The sequence below is a fragment of the Phalacrocorax carbo genome, chromosome 31 (genome assembly GCF_963921805.1).
Source record: "Phalacrocorax carbo chromosome 31, bPhaCar2.1, whole genome shotgun sequence".
Taxonomy (NCBI): Eukaryota; Metazoa; Chordata; class Aves; order Suliformes; family Phalacrocoracidae; genus Phalacrocorax; species Phalacrocorax carbo.
In genome coordinates, this window is record NC_087543.1 from 107,042 (window position 1) to 125,289 (window position 18,248).

Below are 18,248 nucleotides of genomic sequence, written 5' to 3' on the forward strand. Positions count from 1 at the left end.
CCAGGAGACTCCATAGGGGGCCCAGAGCATCTCTGCAAGGACTGGGAGCATCCACAGGGGGCTGGGGCCATCCCTATAGGCCCAGGAGCCTCCATAGGGGGTTGGGAGCCTCCAGGTGGGGACTGAGAGCTCCATCTGGGGCCAGAAGCCACTCTATAGGGCTGAGGGCATCTATAGGGGACCAAGAGGCTCTCTATGGAGCCACGAGCCTCCATATGGGACCAGGAGGATCCATAGGGGACTGAGGCCCTCCATACAGGGCCATGAGCCTCCATGGGGGACTGTGGCCATCCATAGGTGTCTGGGAGCTCCCTGTAGTTCCCCCCATAGGTCCCGGAGAGCCCCTATAGGTGCCCCCATAGGTCCCGGAGAGCCCCTATAGGTGCCCCTGTTGGTGCCGGGGAGCCCCTATAGGTGCCGGGGTACCCCCATAGGTGCCCGGGACCCACCATTGGTGCCTCTATATGGGCAGGAGCAAGGGGCCGGGGCGGGGGGTTTCACTGCAAAGGCAATAAGGGGGTGAGGCCCCCCCCCAGCCCCCCCTTTTGGGGCACAAGCTAATTAATAATAATAATTAATAATATAATAATAATTAATAATAATCTTCCAGGCGCGCCGGAGGCGAAAGAGCACTTTTCTCCCCCCCTCCCCTCCCCCCCCCCCAAAAAAAAAGGCAAAAAACGACAAAAAAAAAAACCAAACCCTAAATTATTTTCTAGAGGAAACCCCTCCCCCCCCCCGAGCGGCTCAGGAAGGGTAACCCCCCCCCGCGCCCCCCCAAACCCCCCCGCGAACCCCCCCACCCCCCCCCAGACCCCCCAACCCCCAAATCTTTATAAAACACTATATTTGTATAAATCGCCCCGTTTCTAACCTGATTTTTTTTGCCTTATTTCTGCCATTTTCTGTGCGGGGGGGGGGGGCTCCTTTTTGGGGTGCTGGGGGTGTATCCCCCCAATTTTGGGGTGCTGGGAGGTGTCCCCCCCAATTTTGGGGTCCTGGGGATCTCCCCCTCTCGATTTTAGGGTGATGCCCCTCTATTTTGGGGTGCTGGGACCTGTGTGTCCCCCCCTTGGTTTTGGGGAGCCACCCCTCTGTTTTGGGGTGCTGGGGTCCCCCATTTCGGGGTGCGGGTCCCCCAGGTTTCGGGGTGCTGGAGCCCCCCTGTTTCGGGGCGCTGGAGCCCCCCGTTTCGGGGTGCGGGTCCCCGTTTCGGGGCGCTGGGGTCCCCCCCCGTTTCGGGGCGCGGGTCCCCCGTTTTGGGGTGCGGGCCCCCCCATTTCGGGGCGGGGGTCCCCCCCATTTCGGGGCTCGGGGCCCCCCCATTTCGGGGCGGGGGTCCCCCCCATTTCGGGGCTCGGGGCCCCCCCATTTCGGGGCGCGGGACCCCCCCATTTCGGGGCTCGGGTCCCCACCATTTCGGGGCTCGGGTCCCCCCCGTTTCGGGGCGCAGCGAGGAGGCGGGGCGGGGGGGGGGGGCGACCGCCCATGTTTAATGCACAGACACTCAAAGCACGACACGACACGACGGGGGGGGGGCGGGGGGGGCACGGCTCCGGTCCGGGGGGGGAGGGGGGCACCCCGCGGCACGCGTGGGGCGCTCCCCCCCCCTTTTCTTCCCCCCTCCCCCTTTTTACCCCCCAATTTTTGCCCCCCCCCCCCCCAATTTTCTTTGCACCAGGAACACCAGTAACCCACCACATGGAGCAGCTCGGGGAGGGGGGGGTCCTCCCCCCACAGCCCCCCCCCCGAATAAATACACCCCCCCCAGGGGGCTTGGGGAGGGGGGGGAGGGGGGAAAGGGGGCGCCCCCCCCCCCCATTTTCACATCATGCAACGTGTTGCCCCCCCCTTTCCCTCCCCCCACATCCCCCCCCCCCCCAAGGCTCCGTTATGGCTTTTGGCAGGATTTGGGCGCCGGGGGGGGGGTGGGTGGAGCGGGGGGGTGGGGTGGGGTGTTTTTTGGGGTGCGGGGGGGTTGTTTTGGGGTGCGGGGGAGGAGGGGGGGGGTCCAGCCACCCCCGCGCCCCCCCCCCCTAAGTGAGGGTGATGTAGGCTGACGCCTTCTCCTTCAGCTGCCGCAGGCAGAGGTGACAGCTCCAGCTGCCTGCGGGGGGGGGGGGGGGTGTCAGAGCTGGGGGGGGGGACACCCCCCAAATCCCTAACACCCCCCCGACCCCCCCCAGACCCCCCCAAAACCCCACCTTCGGGGGGCTCCGCCATGGGGGGGCTCAAGCAATACATGTGGTACCCGCGGTCGCAGTCGTCGCAGAAGAGCAGCTGATCCTGGGGGGGGGGGGAGAGAAAAAAGGGGGGTGTCGGGGGTGTTGGGGTGCTCGGGGGGGGTTTGGGGGTGCGGGGGGGGGTCGGGGGGGTCCGTACGTCGTTCTCGGAGGTGCCGCAGAGGCTGCAGGACTTGCACTCGATGCACTGCCAGCGGTAGGTGCGCACGGCCGCCGTCATGTTCACCGTGAACTGGAGGCACGAGGGGTGGCCTGGGGGGGGCGGGGGGGTTTGGGGGGTGGGGGGGGGCGGGGGACCCCCCACCCTGCACCCCGGCACCCCCTGGGGGCGCCCTGAGACACCCCGCCCCCACCCCGCTGCGCCCCAACGGAGCCCTGGGGGAGGGGGCAGCGCTGTGGGGGGGGGGGGGGCGTGTCACGTGTGTGTGTGACGTGTGACACGTGTGACACGTGTGAGGGCGTGACGTGTGACATGTGTATGTGACGTGTGCGAGCATGTGACGTGTGTCCACGTGTGATGTGTGACGTGTGACGTGTGAGGGCGTGACGTGTGATGTGAGCATGTGACACGTGTATGTGACGTGTGCGAGCGTGTGACGTGTGTGTGCACGTGTGACGTGACGTGTGCGAGCGTGACCTGTGTGAGCGTGACGTGTGTGTGACGTGATGTGTGCACACGTGTGAGCACGTGGCGTGTTTGTGACGTGTGTGAGCGCGCGACATGTGACGCGTGTGCGCGCGCGTGATGCGTGTGACGTGGTACGTGTGTGTGACATGTGACATGTCACAAGCGTGTTTGTGACGTGTATAAGCGCATGACGTGACGTGCGTGAGTGCGCGACACGTGAGGCGTGTGCGTGTGACGTGACGTGTCACACGTGTGTGACGTGCGGCGCGTGCGTAACACGTGTGCGCGTGACGTGGCGTGTTTGTGACGTGTGTGAGCACGCGACATGTGACGCGGGTACATGTGTGTGTGAGCGTGTGACGTGTGGGAGCGTGACGGGTGGCACGATGTGTGACGTGTGCGAGCGCGTGTCCAAGCGTGTGCGTGTCGTGAGCACGAGGGGGGGAAGGGTCAGGCGTGTCCGGGGGGGGGGGGATGGGGGGTTTCAGGGCTCCACACGCGTGTCCTGGCGTGTCTCCTGGGGTCTCCCCCTCCCCCCGTGTCCCAGTGACCCCCGCTGCCCCACCCCCCCCCGTGTCCTGGTGCCCCCCACGTGTGTCCGGGGGGGGTGGGGGGGGCTGGGGTGTCTCTCAGGCCCCCCCCACCCCGTGCCCTGCTGCCCCCCGCCGCCCCCCCACGTGCCCCCCCCCACGCGTGCCCCCCCGTACCGGCGCGGCCGCAGTCGGCGCAGCACACCAGCTCCTCGGGACCCCCCCCCCCGGCGGGCCCCCCCCAGGCAGAACCCGCAGAGCCCGGGGGGGGGCGGGGGGGCTTCAGGGGCGGGGCGAGCTGAGGGGGGGGAGGGGAAGGGCGTGACGTCAGGGGGCGGGGGGCGGGGGCAGCCCCCCCACAACCCCCCCCCCCCCAAATCCCCGGGGGTACCTGCGCTCCGCCGCGGGGGCTCGGGCACCCAGGGCAGCTCTTTGTAAAACTCTGGGGGGGGGGCGCAGAAAAGGGGGGGGGGCGGGGGGGTGAAGCCCCCTCCCCCCCCTCCGCACCCCTCCCCCTCCCCCCCTCAAGGCATCCGGGGTCCCCCCGCCCCCTCCCCCCGGTGAGGGGTTGTCATGGAAACGAGGAGGGGGAGTGTGAGACGCTCCCCACCCCCGGGACCCCCCGAGTGGGGGCAGGACCCTCAGGACCCCCCCCCCGAAATGGATCAGGGACCCCCAAAATGAGTCAGCTCCCCCCCACCCGGGTGGGTCAGAGCCCCCCCCCAAATGGTGCAGGGACCCCCCCAAAATGGGTTGGAGACCCCCCCAAGATGGGGCAGGGACCCCCAGCCCCAAAATGAGTCAGCCCCCCCCACCCGGGTGGGTCAGAGCCCCCCCCCCAAATGGTGCAGGGACCCCCCAAAATAGGGCTGGGCCCCCCCAGGACAGTGATGGGACCCTCTGGGACCCCTGGGACAGGGTTGGGACCCCCTCAAGATGGGGCAGGGACACCCCCCCCAAAATGGCTCAGGGACCCCAGGGAGAGTCAGGGAACCCCCCAAAATGGGTCTGAACCCACCCTAGGGTGACCCAGGGACCCCCCGGGGTGGGTCAGGGACGCCCTAGGGTGGGTGAGGACCCCCCCCCCACAAAGTGAGTCAGGACCCCCCCCAGATTGGGTCAGGACCCCCTAAATTGGGTCAGAGCCCCCCCAAATTGCATCAGAGCCCCCCCCAATTGGGTCAGGACCCCCCCAGATTGGGTCAGAGCCCCCCCAGATGGGATCAGAGCCCCTCCAGATTGGGTCAGGGCCCCCAGACTGGGTCAGAGCCCCCCCCGCTTTGGCCTAGGGCCCCCCCAGATGGGCTCAGGGTCCCCCAAATTGGGCCAGGACCCCCCAAGATTGGGTCAGAGCCCCCCCAAATGGGCTCAGAGCCCCCCCAGATGGGCTCAGGGTCCCCCCAGATGGGCTCAGGACCCCCCAAATTGGGTCAGGACCCCCCAAGATTGGGTCAGAGCCCCCCCAGATGGGCTCAGGGCCCCCCAGATGGGCTCAGGGTCCCCCCAGATGGGCTCAGGACCCCCCAAATTGGGTCAGGACCCCCCAAGATTGGGTCAGAGCCCCCCCAAATGGGCTCAGGGCCCCCCAGATGGGCTCAGGGTCCCCCCAGATGGGCTCAGGACCCCCCAAATTGGGTCAGGACCCCCCAAGATTGGGTCAGAGCCCCCCCAGATGGGCTCAGGGCCCCCCAGATGGGCTCAGGGTCCCCCCAGATGGGCTCAGGACCCCCCAAATTGGGTCAGGACCCCCCAAGATTGGGTCAGAGCCCCCCCAGATGGGCTCAGGGCCCCCCCAGATGGGCTCAGGGTCCCCCCCAAAGGGGGGGGTCAGGACCCCCCCCCCCAACTCACGCTTGTGGTGGTTCCTGCGCGGGAGGGGCAGGCGCTCGCCGTGCTCTTCGCCTTCCTCCTCGGCCAAGTGCGTGTGGGTGTAGTGGTAGCTCAGCCCCGGGCGGTTCTTGTAGCGCTTCCCACAGACTTGGGGGTTTTTTGGGGGGGGGTACAAGGTGTTAGACCCCCCCTTCCCCCCCCCAAAAAGAAGCCCCCCCCAAAAAACCCGCACTCACTGTCACACACGTAGGGCTTGTCCCGGTCCTCCAGCGCGGTGGCATCTTGTCGCTTCCGCACGGCTCCGAGGCCGTACGCCTGGGGGGGGGGTGTTGGGGGGAGGGGGTGGGGGGGGTCAGGCCCGTGGGACCCCCCCCCACCGCCCCCCTTGCGTGTCCGTCCGTCCGTCCCGTTCCCACCTTGCCCTTGGTTTTGTTCTTGCGGCGGGGGGTGTCATCCTCCAGCTCGTCCCCCTCGGGCTCGTGGGGGAATTCGCCCGTCGGCTGCTTCTGCGGGAGGTCGGGGGGGGGGGGGGGGTCAGGGACGGACGGACGGACGGACGGACAGACGGACAGACGGATGGACAGACAGACTGGGGCACGGACAGACGGACGGGGGATGGACGGGGGATTCCCCACCCCAACACCAACCCCTTGTGGGTCAGGGCTGGCCAGAGACACGGACGGAGGGATGGGGATGGACAGACAGACACAGGGGTGCACAGGGGACAGGGGGACAGACGGACAGACAGACAGGGGGATGGACTGGGGATTCCCCACCTCCCCTCCCCCCCCTCCCAAAATCTTTTGTGGGTCAAGACTGGCTGGAGGCACAGATGGAGGGGTGGGGACGGATGGACAGACAGACACAGGGATGGAGAGGGGACAGACGGCTGGACGGGGGGACAGGGGATCCCCCCACCCTGCCTCCAAATCTCTTGTGGGTCAGGGCTGGCCAGAGACAGGGATGGAGAGATGGGGACAGACGGACAGAGTGGGTGGACGCGGCCCGGACAGACAGACAGACAGCCGGATGGATGGACAGATGGGTGGCGGGGCTGGCCACGCCAGAGGGTTGGACAGGTGGACGGACGGACGGGCAGGCCAGAGGGTTGGGGTGGACGGACGGACGGACGGGGGCAGCGGGTGTTGGCCAGGCCAGACGGTTGGATGGGTTGGCAGATAGACGGGCAGGCCGGAGGGTTGGGGGTGGACGGACGGACAGACGGACGGACAGACGGACGGAGGTGGGGGGGGGGCCGTTGGCCAGGCCAGAGGGTTGGACGGGTTGGCGAATGGATGGACGGACGGATGGGCAGGCCAGAGGGTTGGGTGGGTGGACGGACGGACGGACGGATGGACAGACGGACGGATGGATGGACGGATGGACGGATGGACGGACAGACGGACAGACGGACCGGGCACTCCAGCGTCGCCTCCTCCTCCTTCAGCTCCACCTTCTTGTCCCCGGGCTCGGCGCAGAGCAGCGCCTCCAGCACCGGCCCCTCGGGGAGCCCCCCCTCCTTCTTCAGGGGCGCCTCGCAGTCTGGGGGTGCGGCGGGGGGAGGGGTCAGAGGGGGAGGGGTGCTGGGGACCCCCCACCCCCCAAACCCCCCCCCCGCGCTCACAGGGCCGCAGCCGCGGGTCCTCCAGGATGTTCAGCCGCCGCTTCTTGCGCCAACAACGCGCCGGGTACGTGTAGATCTGCCCCGGCGCCAGCCCTGGGGGAGCCCCGCGTCGCGTGGGGGGGGCTGCGGGGGACACTCCCCCCCCACCCCCGGCCGGACCCTGACCCCCAATCCCGGCCCTGACCCCCCCCCTCCGGCCGGACCCTGACCCCCAATCCCACCCCTGATCCCCCACCCCCCGGCTGGACCCTGACCCCCAATCCCGGCCCTGACCCCCCACCCCCCGGCTGGACCCTGACCCCCAATGCCGGCCCTGATCCCCCCCCCCAGTCCTGAACCCCACACCCAGACCCAGACCCCAGCCCTGAACCCCCCACCCAGTCCTGAGCCCCCCTCCCAGACCCAGACCCCAGCCCTGAACCCCCCACCCAGTCCTGAGCCCCCCTCCCAGACCCAGACCCGAGCCCTGAACCCCCCACCCAGTCCTGAGCCCCCCTCCCAGACCCAGACCCGAGCCCTGAACCCCCCACCCAGTCCTGAGCCCCCCTCCCAGACCCAGACCCGAGCCCTGAACCCCCCACCCAGTCCTGAGCCCCCCACCTACACACAGACCCAGACCCCAGACCCAGACGACCGACGCAGCCCTGGGATGTCCCCGGGGTGCGCAGGGATGAGGGGTGCAGGGGGGCACGGTGGGTGCAGGGGGGCACAGGGGGGCACCGGGGGTGCAGGGGACGGAGCCTGGGGGTGCGGGGGCACACGATGGGCACAGGCTCCCGGGCCCATGGGCGCAGGGAGCACCCGCTCGGGGGGGTGTCAGGCAGGGGGTGCCTGGTGTCGCGCAGGGGGGGTTGCCCGGCAGTGGGTGGGGGGTGCCTGTTGGTGGTTGGGGGTGCCCAGCAGTGGGCAGTGGGTGCCTGTTGGTGGGCGGGGGTGCCCGGCAGTGGTTGGGGGGTGCCCGGCAGTGGGCGGGGGGTGCCCAGCAGTGGGCGGGGGGTGCCCATTGGCAGTCGGGGGGGTGCCCGTTGGTGGTCGGGGGTGCCCGGCAGTGGGCAGGGGGTGCCTGTTGGCGGTCGGGGGGTGCCCAGCAGTGGGCAGGGGGTGCCTGTTGGTGGTCGGGGGTGCCCGGCAGTGGTCGGGGGGTGCCCATCGGCAGTCGGGGGGTGCCCGTTGGCGGTCGGGGAGGGGGTCCCTCACCGGGCCCGCGGTGGTTCTTCTCCATCCAGATGTAGCAGTTGTTCTGGGCGACGCCGGTCTGGGAGTCGAGGAAGGGCAGGCGCAGGCTGCGCTCGGCGCAGAGGCGCGCGTTGTAGCTGCGGCAGTGCTCCAGCGCCTCGCGGTAGAACTCCTCGCCGAGGCTGCGGCGCGGGGGGCGTCAGGGCGGGACCCCCGCCCGCGCCCCCCGACACCCACGCCCCGACGCCAGCCCGGGCGGCGCGGCCCAGCGGCAGCCTCTCGCGCCCCAAAACCGTCCCAGGATCGCCGTGGGTCGCCACCGTCCCGCGCCCCAAAACCGCCCCGAGCGTCGCGGCTCACCGACGACATCCCGCGCCCCAAAACCGCCCCGAGCGTCGCGACTCACCGACGACATCCCGCGCCCCAAAACCGCCCCGAGCGTCGCGACTCACCGACAACATCCTGCGCCCCAAAATCACCCCGAGCGTCGCGACTCACCGACGACATCCCGCGCCCCAAAACCGCCCCAGGCGTCGCGACTCACCGACGACATCCTGCACCCCAAAACCGCCCCAGGCGTCGCGACTCATCAATGACATCCTGCGCCCCAAAACCTCCCCGAGCGTCGCGACTCACCGACAACATCCCGCGCCCCAAAACCGCCCCGAGCGTCGCGACTCACCGACGACATCCTGCGCCCCAAAATCACCCCGAGCGTCGCGACTCACCGACGACATCCCGCGCCCCAAAACCGCCCCAGGCGTCGCGACTCACCGACGACATCCCGCGCCCCAAAACCGCCCCGAGCGTCGCGGCTCACCGACGACATCCCGCGCCCCAAAACCGCCCCGAGCGTCGCGGCTCACCGACGACATCCCGCGCCCCAAAACCGCCCCGAGCGTCGCGTCGCCGCACCCCCGACCCCCGGGGGACGCCCCCAAACCCCACCCTGGGGGTGCAGCGGGGGGACCCCAGTGCGCGATCGGCCGGTGCCAGCGGGGGGCGCCGGGGTCCGGACGCCGGGGTCCCCTTTCCCGGGGCGGGGGGGGGGGGCCGGGGGGGGCCGGAGCAGGGGGGCGGGGTTCGGCCCGGACGCCTGGGTCCCTCCCCGCCCCCAGCGCCGGACGGGCCGTGGGGCCGGCGGCGGCCACCGGGACCGGGATCGGGACCCTCCCCTCCGGTACCGGGGGCTCCATCCCCGGCGGGTCCCTCCCCTCCGGTACCGGGGGCTCCATCCCCGGCGGGACCCTCCCCTCCGGTACCGGGGGCTCCATCCCCGGCGGGTCCCTCCCCTCCGGTACCGGCGGCTCCATCCCCGCCGGGACCCTCCCCTCCGGTACCGGGGGCTCCATCCCCGGCGGGTCCCTCCCTGCCGGTACCGGGGGCTCCATCCCCGCCGGGACCCTCCCCTCCGGTACCGGGGGCTCCATCCCCGGCGGGTCCCTCCCCTCCGGTACCGGGGGCTCCATCCCCGCCGGGACCCTCCCCTCCGGTACCGGGGGCTCCGTCCTCGGCGGGTCCCTCCCCTCCGGTACCGGGGGCTCCATCCCCGCCGGGACCCTCCCCTCCGGTACCGGGGGCTCCATCCCCGCCGGGACCCTCCCCTCCGGTACCGGGGGCTCCGTCCTCGGCGGGTCCCTCCCCTCCGGTACCGGGGGCTCCATCCCCGCCGGGACCCTCCCCTCCGGTACCGGGGGCTCCATCCCCGCCGGGACCCTCCCCTCCGGTACCGGCGGCTCCATCCTCGGCGAGTCCATCCTCGCCCGTACCGGGGGCTCCATCCCCGGCGGGTCCATCCTCGCCCGTACCGGAGACTCTCCGGGCCCGGGGAACCCTCCCCGCCGGTACCGGAGGCTCCATCCCCGCCGGGTCCCTCCCTGCCGGTACCGGCATCTCCATCCCCGGTGGCTCCATCCCCGCCGGTACCGGAGGCTTCATCCCCGGTGGCTCCATCCCCGCCGGTACCGGAGGCTTCATCCCCGGTGGGTCCATCCCCGCCGGGACCCTCCCTGCCGGTACCGGCATCTCCATCCCCGGTGGGTCCCTCCCTGCCGGTACCGGAGGCTCCATCCCTGGTGCCTCCATCCCCGCCGGTACCGGGGCTCCATCTCCACCGGTACCGGGGGCTCCATCCCCACCAGTAGCGCGGGCTCCATCCCCGCCGGTACCGGGGGCTCCATCCCCGGTGTGTCCCTCCCCTCCGGTACCGGGATCTCCATCCCCGCCAGTAGCGGGGTCTCCCCCTCCGGGGGGGTCCCTCCCCTCCGGTACCGGTACCGGGGGGGGGGGGCTCCCTCCCGGTGGGGGGGCGCTCGGCACTCACCATTTGAGGGGCTTGTGCAGCGCCGTGGCCATTTTGCGCCGCCGGGGCCGCTCCGCCGCTCGGGCACGGGGAGGGGGCGGCGGGGTTCAGCCCCGGTTTTCCTCCGCTCCCCCCACCCCCACCCCCACCCCCCACCCCCCAAAAATAAAAAATCCCCCCCTCCCCCAGCCGGGTCCGGCTCCGGATCGCTCCCGGGACCCCCCGCCCGCCGGGGAGGGCCCCGGTCCCGGCGCCCCCCCCCTCCCCTCCCGGTCCCGGTGCCCCCCGGTCCCCGCCGGTACCGGGGGGGGGGGGGTGGGGGGTGGGGGCGAGGGGCGGGGGGGGCGGGGGCTGCGGGAGGGACTACATCTCCCGGCATGCCCCGCCCCGCCCCGCCGGCTCCCATTGGGCGGGGAGCTGTCAGTCACCGCCGTGGGGTGGAGCTTTGCTGGATGCCGCCCCCCCCCCCCTTTCAACGGCGGGGGGAGGGGGGACCAGGGCGTGGAGAGGGACCATGGCGTGAAGGGGGGGGGTCCCCACCCGTGATCCCCCCCCCGGGCCCACCCGTGACCCCCAGAGGCCTGAGGGGGGCCTCCGCGACCCCACCCGGGACGCGGGGACACGCAGGGAGGGGGTGGGACAGTGACACCCCCTGTGCCTCCACGACCCGGGGATGGGGACACGCGGGGGGGGGGGGGGCCACACGGGGACACCCCTGTGCCACCGCGACACGGGGATGGGGACACGCGGGACAGAGGGACACGCGAGGGGGTGGGGGAGGTGGGACAGTGACACCCCCTGAGCCACCGCGACCCGGGCACGGGGACACGCGGGACGCGGGGTCGCGCGGGGGGAGGGGGGGGCGGGACCCTGACGCCTGGCACACGCCCACGGACACGCCCACGGACACGCCCACGGACACGCCCCGGCAGCTCTCGCAAGCGCCCACCCGCCCGTGGGACAGACGGACACCGTGGGCACCCACGGGCACCCTGACCCCTCCCCGGTCCCCCCGTGGCCGTGTCCCCACCCGGTCCCCCCCGGTGCCGGTACCGGTGCCCCCCTCCCCGGTTCCCGGTATCCCCCCCCCACGTAGTCCCGGTGCACGGTGCCGGTGCCCGGTCCCCCCCCCGCCCGATTCCCGGTCCCCCCGCCCGGGTGCGGGTCCCCCCTGCCCCCGGTGCCCCCCGCCCGGTGCCCGGTGCCGGTGCCTCCCCCGCCCGGTGCCGGTGCCCGGTGCCGGTGCCCCCCCCGCCCGGTGCCGGTGCCCGGTCCCCCCGTGCGGCGGGTGCGGGTGCGGGTGCGGGGCCCCCCCCGCCCCCTGTACCCCCCCCGATGGCGGTGCCCGCCCCTCTCCCGCCGGTCCCCCCGCCCGGTGCCCGGTTCCCCCCGGCGGGTGCGGGTCCCCCCGCCCCCGGTGCCCCCCCCGGTGCCCCCCCCGGTGCACTCACGCTCTCCGCGGGCCGTGCAGCGCCGTGGCCATGCCCCCCCCCCCGCCGCCGCCGCCGGGGCCGTGCCGCGCCCCGAAGCCTCATTCATCCTCCGGGGCCGGGGGGGGGGTGGGGGGCGGGGGGGGGGGGAAGATGGTTGGGGGGGGGGCGGCCCCATCCCGCCCCCGCGCCCCGGCAGGCTGGGAAATGTAGTGCTGGGGCCGCGACCCCCCTCCCCGAGACCCCCCCCAGCCCCCCGGGTGGGCCCCCCCGAGCATCCTCCCCCCCCCGAACACCCCCAACCCCCCCCCCAGACCCCCCTACCCCTCCCCACCCCGGCTCCCCCAGACCCCTATAAACCCACACCCCCCCAAATCCCCCAAGACCCCCCTAATCCCCCCAGACCCCCCCACGCAGATACACCCCCAAACCCCCCCATCCCCCCTCGCAGACCCACCTAGACCCCCCAAGACACCCCCAAGACCCCCATAGACCCCCCAGATCCCCCCAGGCCCTTCCCAGACCCCCAACAAGCTGCCCAGACCCCCCCCGAGACCCCCCCAGATCCCCCAAGACCCCCCAAGACCTTCTAAGCCCCCCAAGTCCTCCTCGGACCTCCCCAGACCCACCTAGGCCCCCCAAGTCCCCCTAGGTGCCCTAGAACCCTCCCAGACCCCCATAGACCCCCCCACCCATACACAACCTCCGCAGATCCCCCCTTATCTCCCAAGAGCCCCCCCAGACCCACATAGACCCTCCAAGAGATTCCTGGGCCCCCCCAAGACCCCCCCCTAGACTCCCCAGATCCCCCCCCAGACCCCTCTTAGACCCACCAGATCTCTCCCAGACCCCTAATGACCCCTCCCAGACCCCCCCATATCCCACTCTGTTCCCCATAGACCCCCCCTAGACCACCCCCCGATCCCTCCCAGACCCCCCCCCGACACCCCAGATACCCCCCCCCAGGCCCCCCAAATCCCCCCCCCCCTCCAGACCCCCGGGCTACAGTGGGGGGGGGGGGTGGGGGGGTGTGAGTGCGCGCCCCCCCCCCCCCCCAATTGGGGGAAACTGAGGCGGGGGGGGGGGGGGCGGGGGTCCCTCCCGCGGCAGCGGCCCCTTTAAGAGGCGGCCGGGTTCCCGCCGGTTGCCATGGCAACGGTGCTCCAGTTCCTTATGCAAGAGGAGGCGAGAAAGGCGGGAGCTGCGCGTGCTCTATAGGTACCCCCCCCCGCCCCCCCCGGCCCTATAGGTGCTCGTGCGGGAGCCATAGGGCCCGGCCCCGCCCCTTGTGCAAAACCGCGGGGGGGGAAGGGGGGGAACCCGCTAGAATGGGGGGAGGGGAACAAAAAACCCCCCACCCAAACCGTGGCATGAGGGGCCCGGCGTGCTCGCACGAGGGCCTTGCACGAGGGCCTTGCACCCCTTGCACGAGGGCCCTGCATGCCTTGCACAAGGGCCTTGCACAAGGGCCCTGCACACCTTGCTGAGGGCCTTGCACGAGGGCCCTGCACCCCTTGCACGAGGGCCTTGCACGACGGTCCTGCACACCTTGCACGAGGGCCTTGCATGAATGCTTTGCACGCTTGGCACCATGGCCCCTGCAAGAGGGCCTTACACAAGAGCCTTGTATGAGGACCATTCACGCCTTGCACGAGGACCTTGCACGAGGACCATTCACACCTTGCACGAGGGTCTTGCAAGCTTGGCACAAGAGCCTTGCACACGTGACACCAGGGCCCTTGCACGCCTTGCACGAGGGCCCTACGCGTCTTGCACGAGGACCTTTCATGCCCCTTGCACGAGGGCCTGGCACAAGGCTCTGCATATCTTGCACAAGGGTGTTTCACGCCTTGCACGAGGGCCTCACAGGGGTGGGGGTGGGGCTGCACGACCCCCCTCCCCCAGCAGTGAAGGGCTGCCCCCCCCGGGGGGGGGTATTTTTATATACATATTATATTAAATTAGTTAAAAATACAAAAATCTCCTTGTTTTAAGTTAAAAATAAAAAAGACAAACATAAGAGAATTGGGGGGGCCCCTCCCCCCCCCGGGGGGGCTCAACCCCCCCAGGCCCTGGGGCGGGGGGTCCCGACAGCAGCAGAGAGCCCCTCCCTCCCATTCCCCCTCCCAACCCCCCCCAAAGGGGGGGAGGGGGGCACTGGGGATCCCCCCCCCACCCCAGCCTCAGCTGGGACCCCCAACTTGGGGGCAGGGATCGGGACCCCCCAGCCTTGCACAGGGGTACTGGGACCCCCCCAGCCCTGCAGCTGGGAGCACTGGGGACCCCCATACTCAGCGGAGGGGGGGGGGAGGGTCGTTTGTGTGTCTCCCCCCCCCCCCTCAAAGCTCGATCTCAAAGGTTTTCTGGGGGTCCCCGGCGAAGGGGTTGGGGGGCGGGGGGGGGGGGGGCTTGGCCCCCAGAGCTGCCCATTGCACCTCAAAAGGGTCCGGGGCAGTTGGGGGGGGGCGCAGGGGGGGCGGGGGGGGCCTAAGAGCCCCGTGGGGGGCGGGGGGTTGGTTTTGGGGGGGGGTCCGGCGGCGCAGAAGATATTGGCAACCATTTGGGAGGGGGTGATGCCCACCACGGGGACGGCGGGGGGGTACAGCCCCCCCGGGATGGTGGGGGGGCAGGAAAAGAGCGGGGGGCCCCCCCTCGTACCCCAGGGGGGGCTGGAGGGCGGGGGGTAGGGGGGCCCCCCCTCCTTGCTGCTGTGCCATGGCCGCCTTGGAGACCTCGTCCAGCCACCGCTCGGCCTCCGAGGGGGTGCGGCGATGGCGGGGGGGCCCCGGGACCCCCCCCTCCGCCCAGGACGCCGGGCCTGCGGGGAGGGAGAGGAGGGATGAAGGGCTAGGGGGGGGGGCGACGTGGGGACCCCCCCTCCCCGCCACCCCGGACAAGCAGGGACTCCAATATATGGGGGGTGGGATGGTGGGGGGGTCTGCAGAGAGGTGGGGGGGCTGCAGGGAGGTGGGACCCCCCAGTACAAGCAGAGACCCCAATATGGGGGGTGGGATGGGGGGGCTGCAGGGAGGTGGGACCCCCCCAGTACAAGCAGGGACCCCAATATATGGGGGGTGGGATGGTGGGGGGGGCTGTGGGGAGGTGGGGACCCCCACCCCAGTACAAGCAGGGACCCCAATATGGGGGGGTGGGATGGTGGGGGGGGGCTGTGGGGAGGTGGGGACCCCCACCCCAGTACAAGCAGGGACCCCAGTATATGAGGAGGGGGACATGGGTGACCCTGAGCGTCGGGGGGGGGGGTGCGTTTACCTGCGAGGCCCCCCTCGGCGGGGGGGGGCGGGGGCAGTATCGGGGGTCCCCTTGGGGGGGGGCATCGCTGATCCCATCGCTCAACCCCGGGGGGGCTCGATCCCGCCTCCAGCTCTGCAAAGGTTGGGGTGGGGGGGGGGGGGGAGAGAGAATCAAACGACACCCCCCACCCCACTCCCCCCCCAAAAACAAACCCCTAACCCACCCCCCACCCCCATTGAAAGCGGGGGGGGGGTCCCCGCAGCCCCTCACCGCGGCGGCGGGCCTGGAGGGCGGGGGGCAGCTCCTCGAGCCGGAGGGAGAGTTGCCTTTTGAAGGGGGAATTTTGTCGGCTCAGGTTGGGAAACCCTCGGAAAGAGCCTTGACGGACCAACTGCTCGAGGGGGGGCGCGTCGACGGGGGATGGCGGCGTTTTGGGGACCCCCCCCCACGCAAGACCCCCCTCCGCCGGCGACGTGCGGCCGGGCGGGGCGGGGGGCTCGGCGGCGGGGGGCTCATCTGCGGGGAGAAGCATTAAAAGGAGGGGAATTGGGGTTTTTTAAAGTGATGCATGCACCCCACCCCCCCCCCAACCCAACACCCCCCCCCCCCAAAATACCCTTCCCCCCCCCACACCCCAAAAGCTCACCCCCGTTTCGGGGGGGGGGCGTCGAAGGCGGCGGCGAGGGCCGCACTCCTTCTCGCGCCGCTGCTTGCGCTCGAGGCAGGCGGCGAAGGCGCAGCCCACGGCGTGGCTCAGCCGCTCGCCCTGCTTTGGGGGGGGGGGGGCGGGGGGGGGGGGCGGGGGGGGGCGGGGGTCAGCCCCCTCCCAAAGAGTGGGTGCGGTGGGGGGAAAGGCTGCCGGGAGCGCCCTGTGTTCCCCCGACCCCGCAGCACCCCCATGTCCCGACCCCGCAGCACCCCCATATCCCGACCCCGGAGCACCCCCATATCCCGACCCCGGAGCACCACCATGTCCCGACCCCGCAGCACCCCCATACCCTGACCCCGGAGCACCCCCATATCCCGACCCCGGAGCACCCCCATATCCTGACCCCGGAGCACCCCCATATCCCAACCCCGCAGCACCCCCATATCCCGACCACCGGAGCACCCCCATATCCTGACCCCGCAGCACCCCCATATCCCAACCCCACAGCACCCCCATGTCACGACCCCGGAGCACCCCCATATCCTGACCCCACAGCACCCCCATATCCTGACCCCGCAGCACCCCATATCCCGACCCGGAGCACCCCCGTGTCCCCCATCCTCATCCTGGCGCCCCCCCCGTATCCCTGTGCCCCCCATATCCCCATCCTGATACCCCCATGTGTCCCAGGAGCCCCCCGTGTCCCCATCCATGAGCCCCCCATATCCCAGCCCCCCATATCCCAGTGCCCCCCCGTATCCTGTCACCTCCCATGTACCCCAGCACCCCCCTGTACCTCCACAGCACCCCGTACCCCCTAGCTGCCCTGTACCCCATAGCACCCCCATACCCCAAAGCCCCCACCGTATCCCACAGCCCCCCCATACCCCGCAGCCCCCCGTACCCCTGTACCCCATAGCCCCCCCATACCCCGCAGCCCCCCGTACCCCTGTACCCCAGAGCACCCCCATACCCTGGTCCCCCTCATATCCCATAGCCCCCCATACCCCATAGCCCCCCTGTACCCCATAGGTCCCCCGGTACCCCCTAGCCTCCCCATACCCCCTGTACCCCAGTGCTCCCCCGTACCCCACAGCCCCCCCATACCCCGGCACCCCCCTGTACCCCCCGTACCCCATAGCGCCCCTGTACCCTGATGCTCCCCCATACCCCGGCGCCCCCCCATACCAGATAGCCCCCCCCATACCCCTGTACCTCCTAGCCCCCCCATACCCCCCAACCCCCCTGTACCCCCTAGCCCCCCCATACCCCTGTACCTCATAGCCCCCCCATACCCCCGTACCCCATAGCCCCCCCATACCCTGCAGCCCCCCATAACCCCGTACCCCATAGTCCCCCCCATACCCCAGTGCCCCCCTGTACCCCCTGTACCCCATATCACCCCCGTACCCTGATGGTCCCCCATACACCTAGCCCCCCTGTACCCCCTAGCCCCCCCATACCCCAGCGCCCCCCCATACCCCTGTACCCCCTAGCCCCCCCATACCCCAGCGCCCCCCCTTACCCCTGTATCCCCTAGCCCCCCCATACCCCAGCGCCCCCCCATACCCCCGTACCCCCTAGCCCTCCATACCCCGGCGCCCCCCCATAGCCCCCGTACCCCATAGCACCCCGGTACCCTGATGCTCCCCCTACCCCGGCGCCCCCCGTACCCCGCGCCCCCCCGTACCCCCCGTACCCCATAGCACCCCGGTACCCTGATGCTCCCCCATACCCCAGCGCCCCCCCCATACCCCTGTACCCCCTAGCCCTCCCATACCCCGGCGCCCCCCCATAGCCCCCGTACCCCATAGCACCCCGGTACCCTGATGCTCCCCCATACCCCGGCGCCCCCCGTACCCCGGCGCCCCCCCGTACCCCCCGTACCCCATAGCACCCCTGTACCCCCTAGCCCCCCCATACCCCGGCGCCCCCCCATACCCCCCAGCCCCCCGGCACCCACGGAGTCCTTGGTGGCCAGGAAGCAGTGGCAGATCCAGCGGCGCGTGGTCCCGTCGCGGCAGATGTACGAAAAAGCCTTGTCGAAATTGCGGTCGGGGGCGCAGAAGGAGACCTTCTCGATGGTCTGGTCGACGAGGAGATCCTGGGGGGGGTTGGGGGTGTGTGTGCAATGGGTGGGGGGTGTGCAATGGGTGGGGGGTGTCCCCTAAGACCCCCCACCCACCCGCTCACCTTAGTCTTGTCGTCCACCACGCGCAGACCCCGTCCGCCGACACCCACAGCACTGATTTCACGGCTTTGCGGCCGCTCTGCAATTGGGGGGGGGGGGGGGGCGGGGGGGGGGGGTCAAAGGGGGGGGTGTGGCACCCCCGGAGGGACCCCCCACCCATTATCCGGGGGGGGGCGGGGGGCGGCGCTCACCGCCTTGAGCTTCTTGACGGCCTCCTCGCAGACGTGCATCCCGCGGGATTCGTCCACCTCCGCGTGGCCCAGGTACTGCGAGGGGGGACACGCGTTGGGGGGGGCCCGAACAGCCCCAGAGCACCCCATATCCCAACCCCAGAGCACCCCATATCCCGACCCCAGAGCACCCCATATCCCGACCCCGGAGCACCCCTTATCC

At 71.2% G+C, this 18,248-nt stretch overlaps 2 protein-coding genes across 2 annotated transcripts in view; both read right to left on the reverse strand.

The window, feature by feature from the left end:
* Window positions 1-1,954: 1,954 nt before the first annotated feature.
* Window positions 1,955-10,488, reverse strand: LOC135310214 (zinc finger protein neuro-d4-like). The gene is given in 13 exon segments (XM_064437385.1): window positions 1,955-2,107; window positions 2,205-2,286; window positions 2,383-2,495; window positions 3,579-3,627; window positions 3,629-3,699; window positions 3,793-3,843; window positions 5,253-5,378; window positions 5,468-5,546; window positions 5,648-5,737; window positions 6,646-6,773; window positions 6,856-6,948; window positions 8,053-8,213; window positions 10,355-10,488. Coding segments are annotated over 13 exon segments (1,146 nt in total). The 5' UTR covers window positions 10,387-10,488; the 3' UTR covers window positions 1,955-2,036.
* A 3,247-nt stretch (window positions 10,489-13,735) lies between these two features.
* The window catches only part of NUMBL (NUMB like endocytic adaptor protein), a 7,750-nt gene continuing 3,237 nt past the window's right edge, over window positions 13,736-18,248 (reverse strand). Inside the window, 9 exon segments of the mRNA XM_064437386.1 lie at window positions 13,736-14,581; window positions 15,034-15,147; window positions 15,286-15,418; window positions 15,421-15,531; window positions 15,662-15,781; window positions 17,628-17,768; window positions 17,858-17,887; window positions 17,890-17,934; window positions 18,047-18,121. Of these exon segments, the coding sequence (XP_064293456.1) occupies window positions 14,103-14,581; window positions 15,034-15,147; window positions 15,286-15,418; window positions 15,421-15,531; window positions 15,662-15,781; window positions 17,628-17,768; window positions 17,858-17,887; window positions 17,890-17,934; window positions 18,047-18,121 (1,248 nt within the window). The 3' untranslated portion in view covers window positions 13,736-14,102.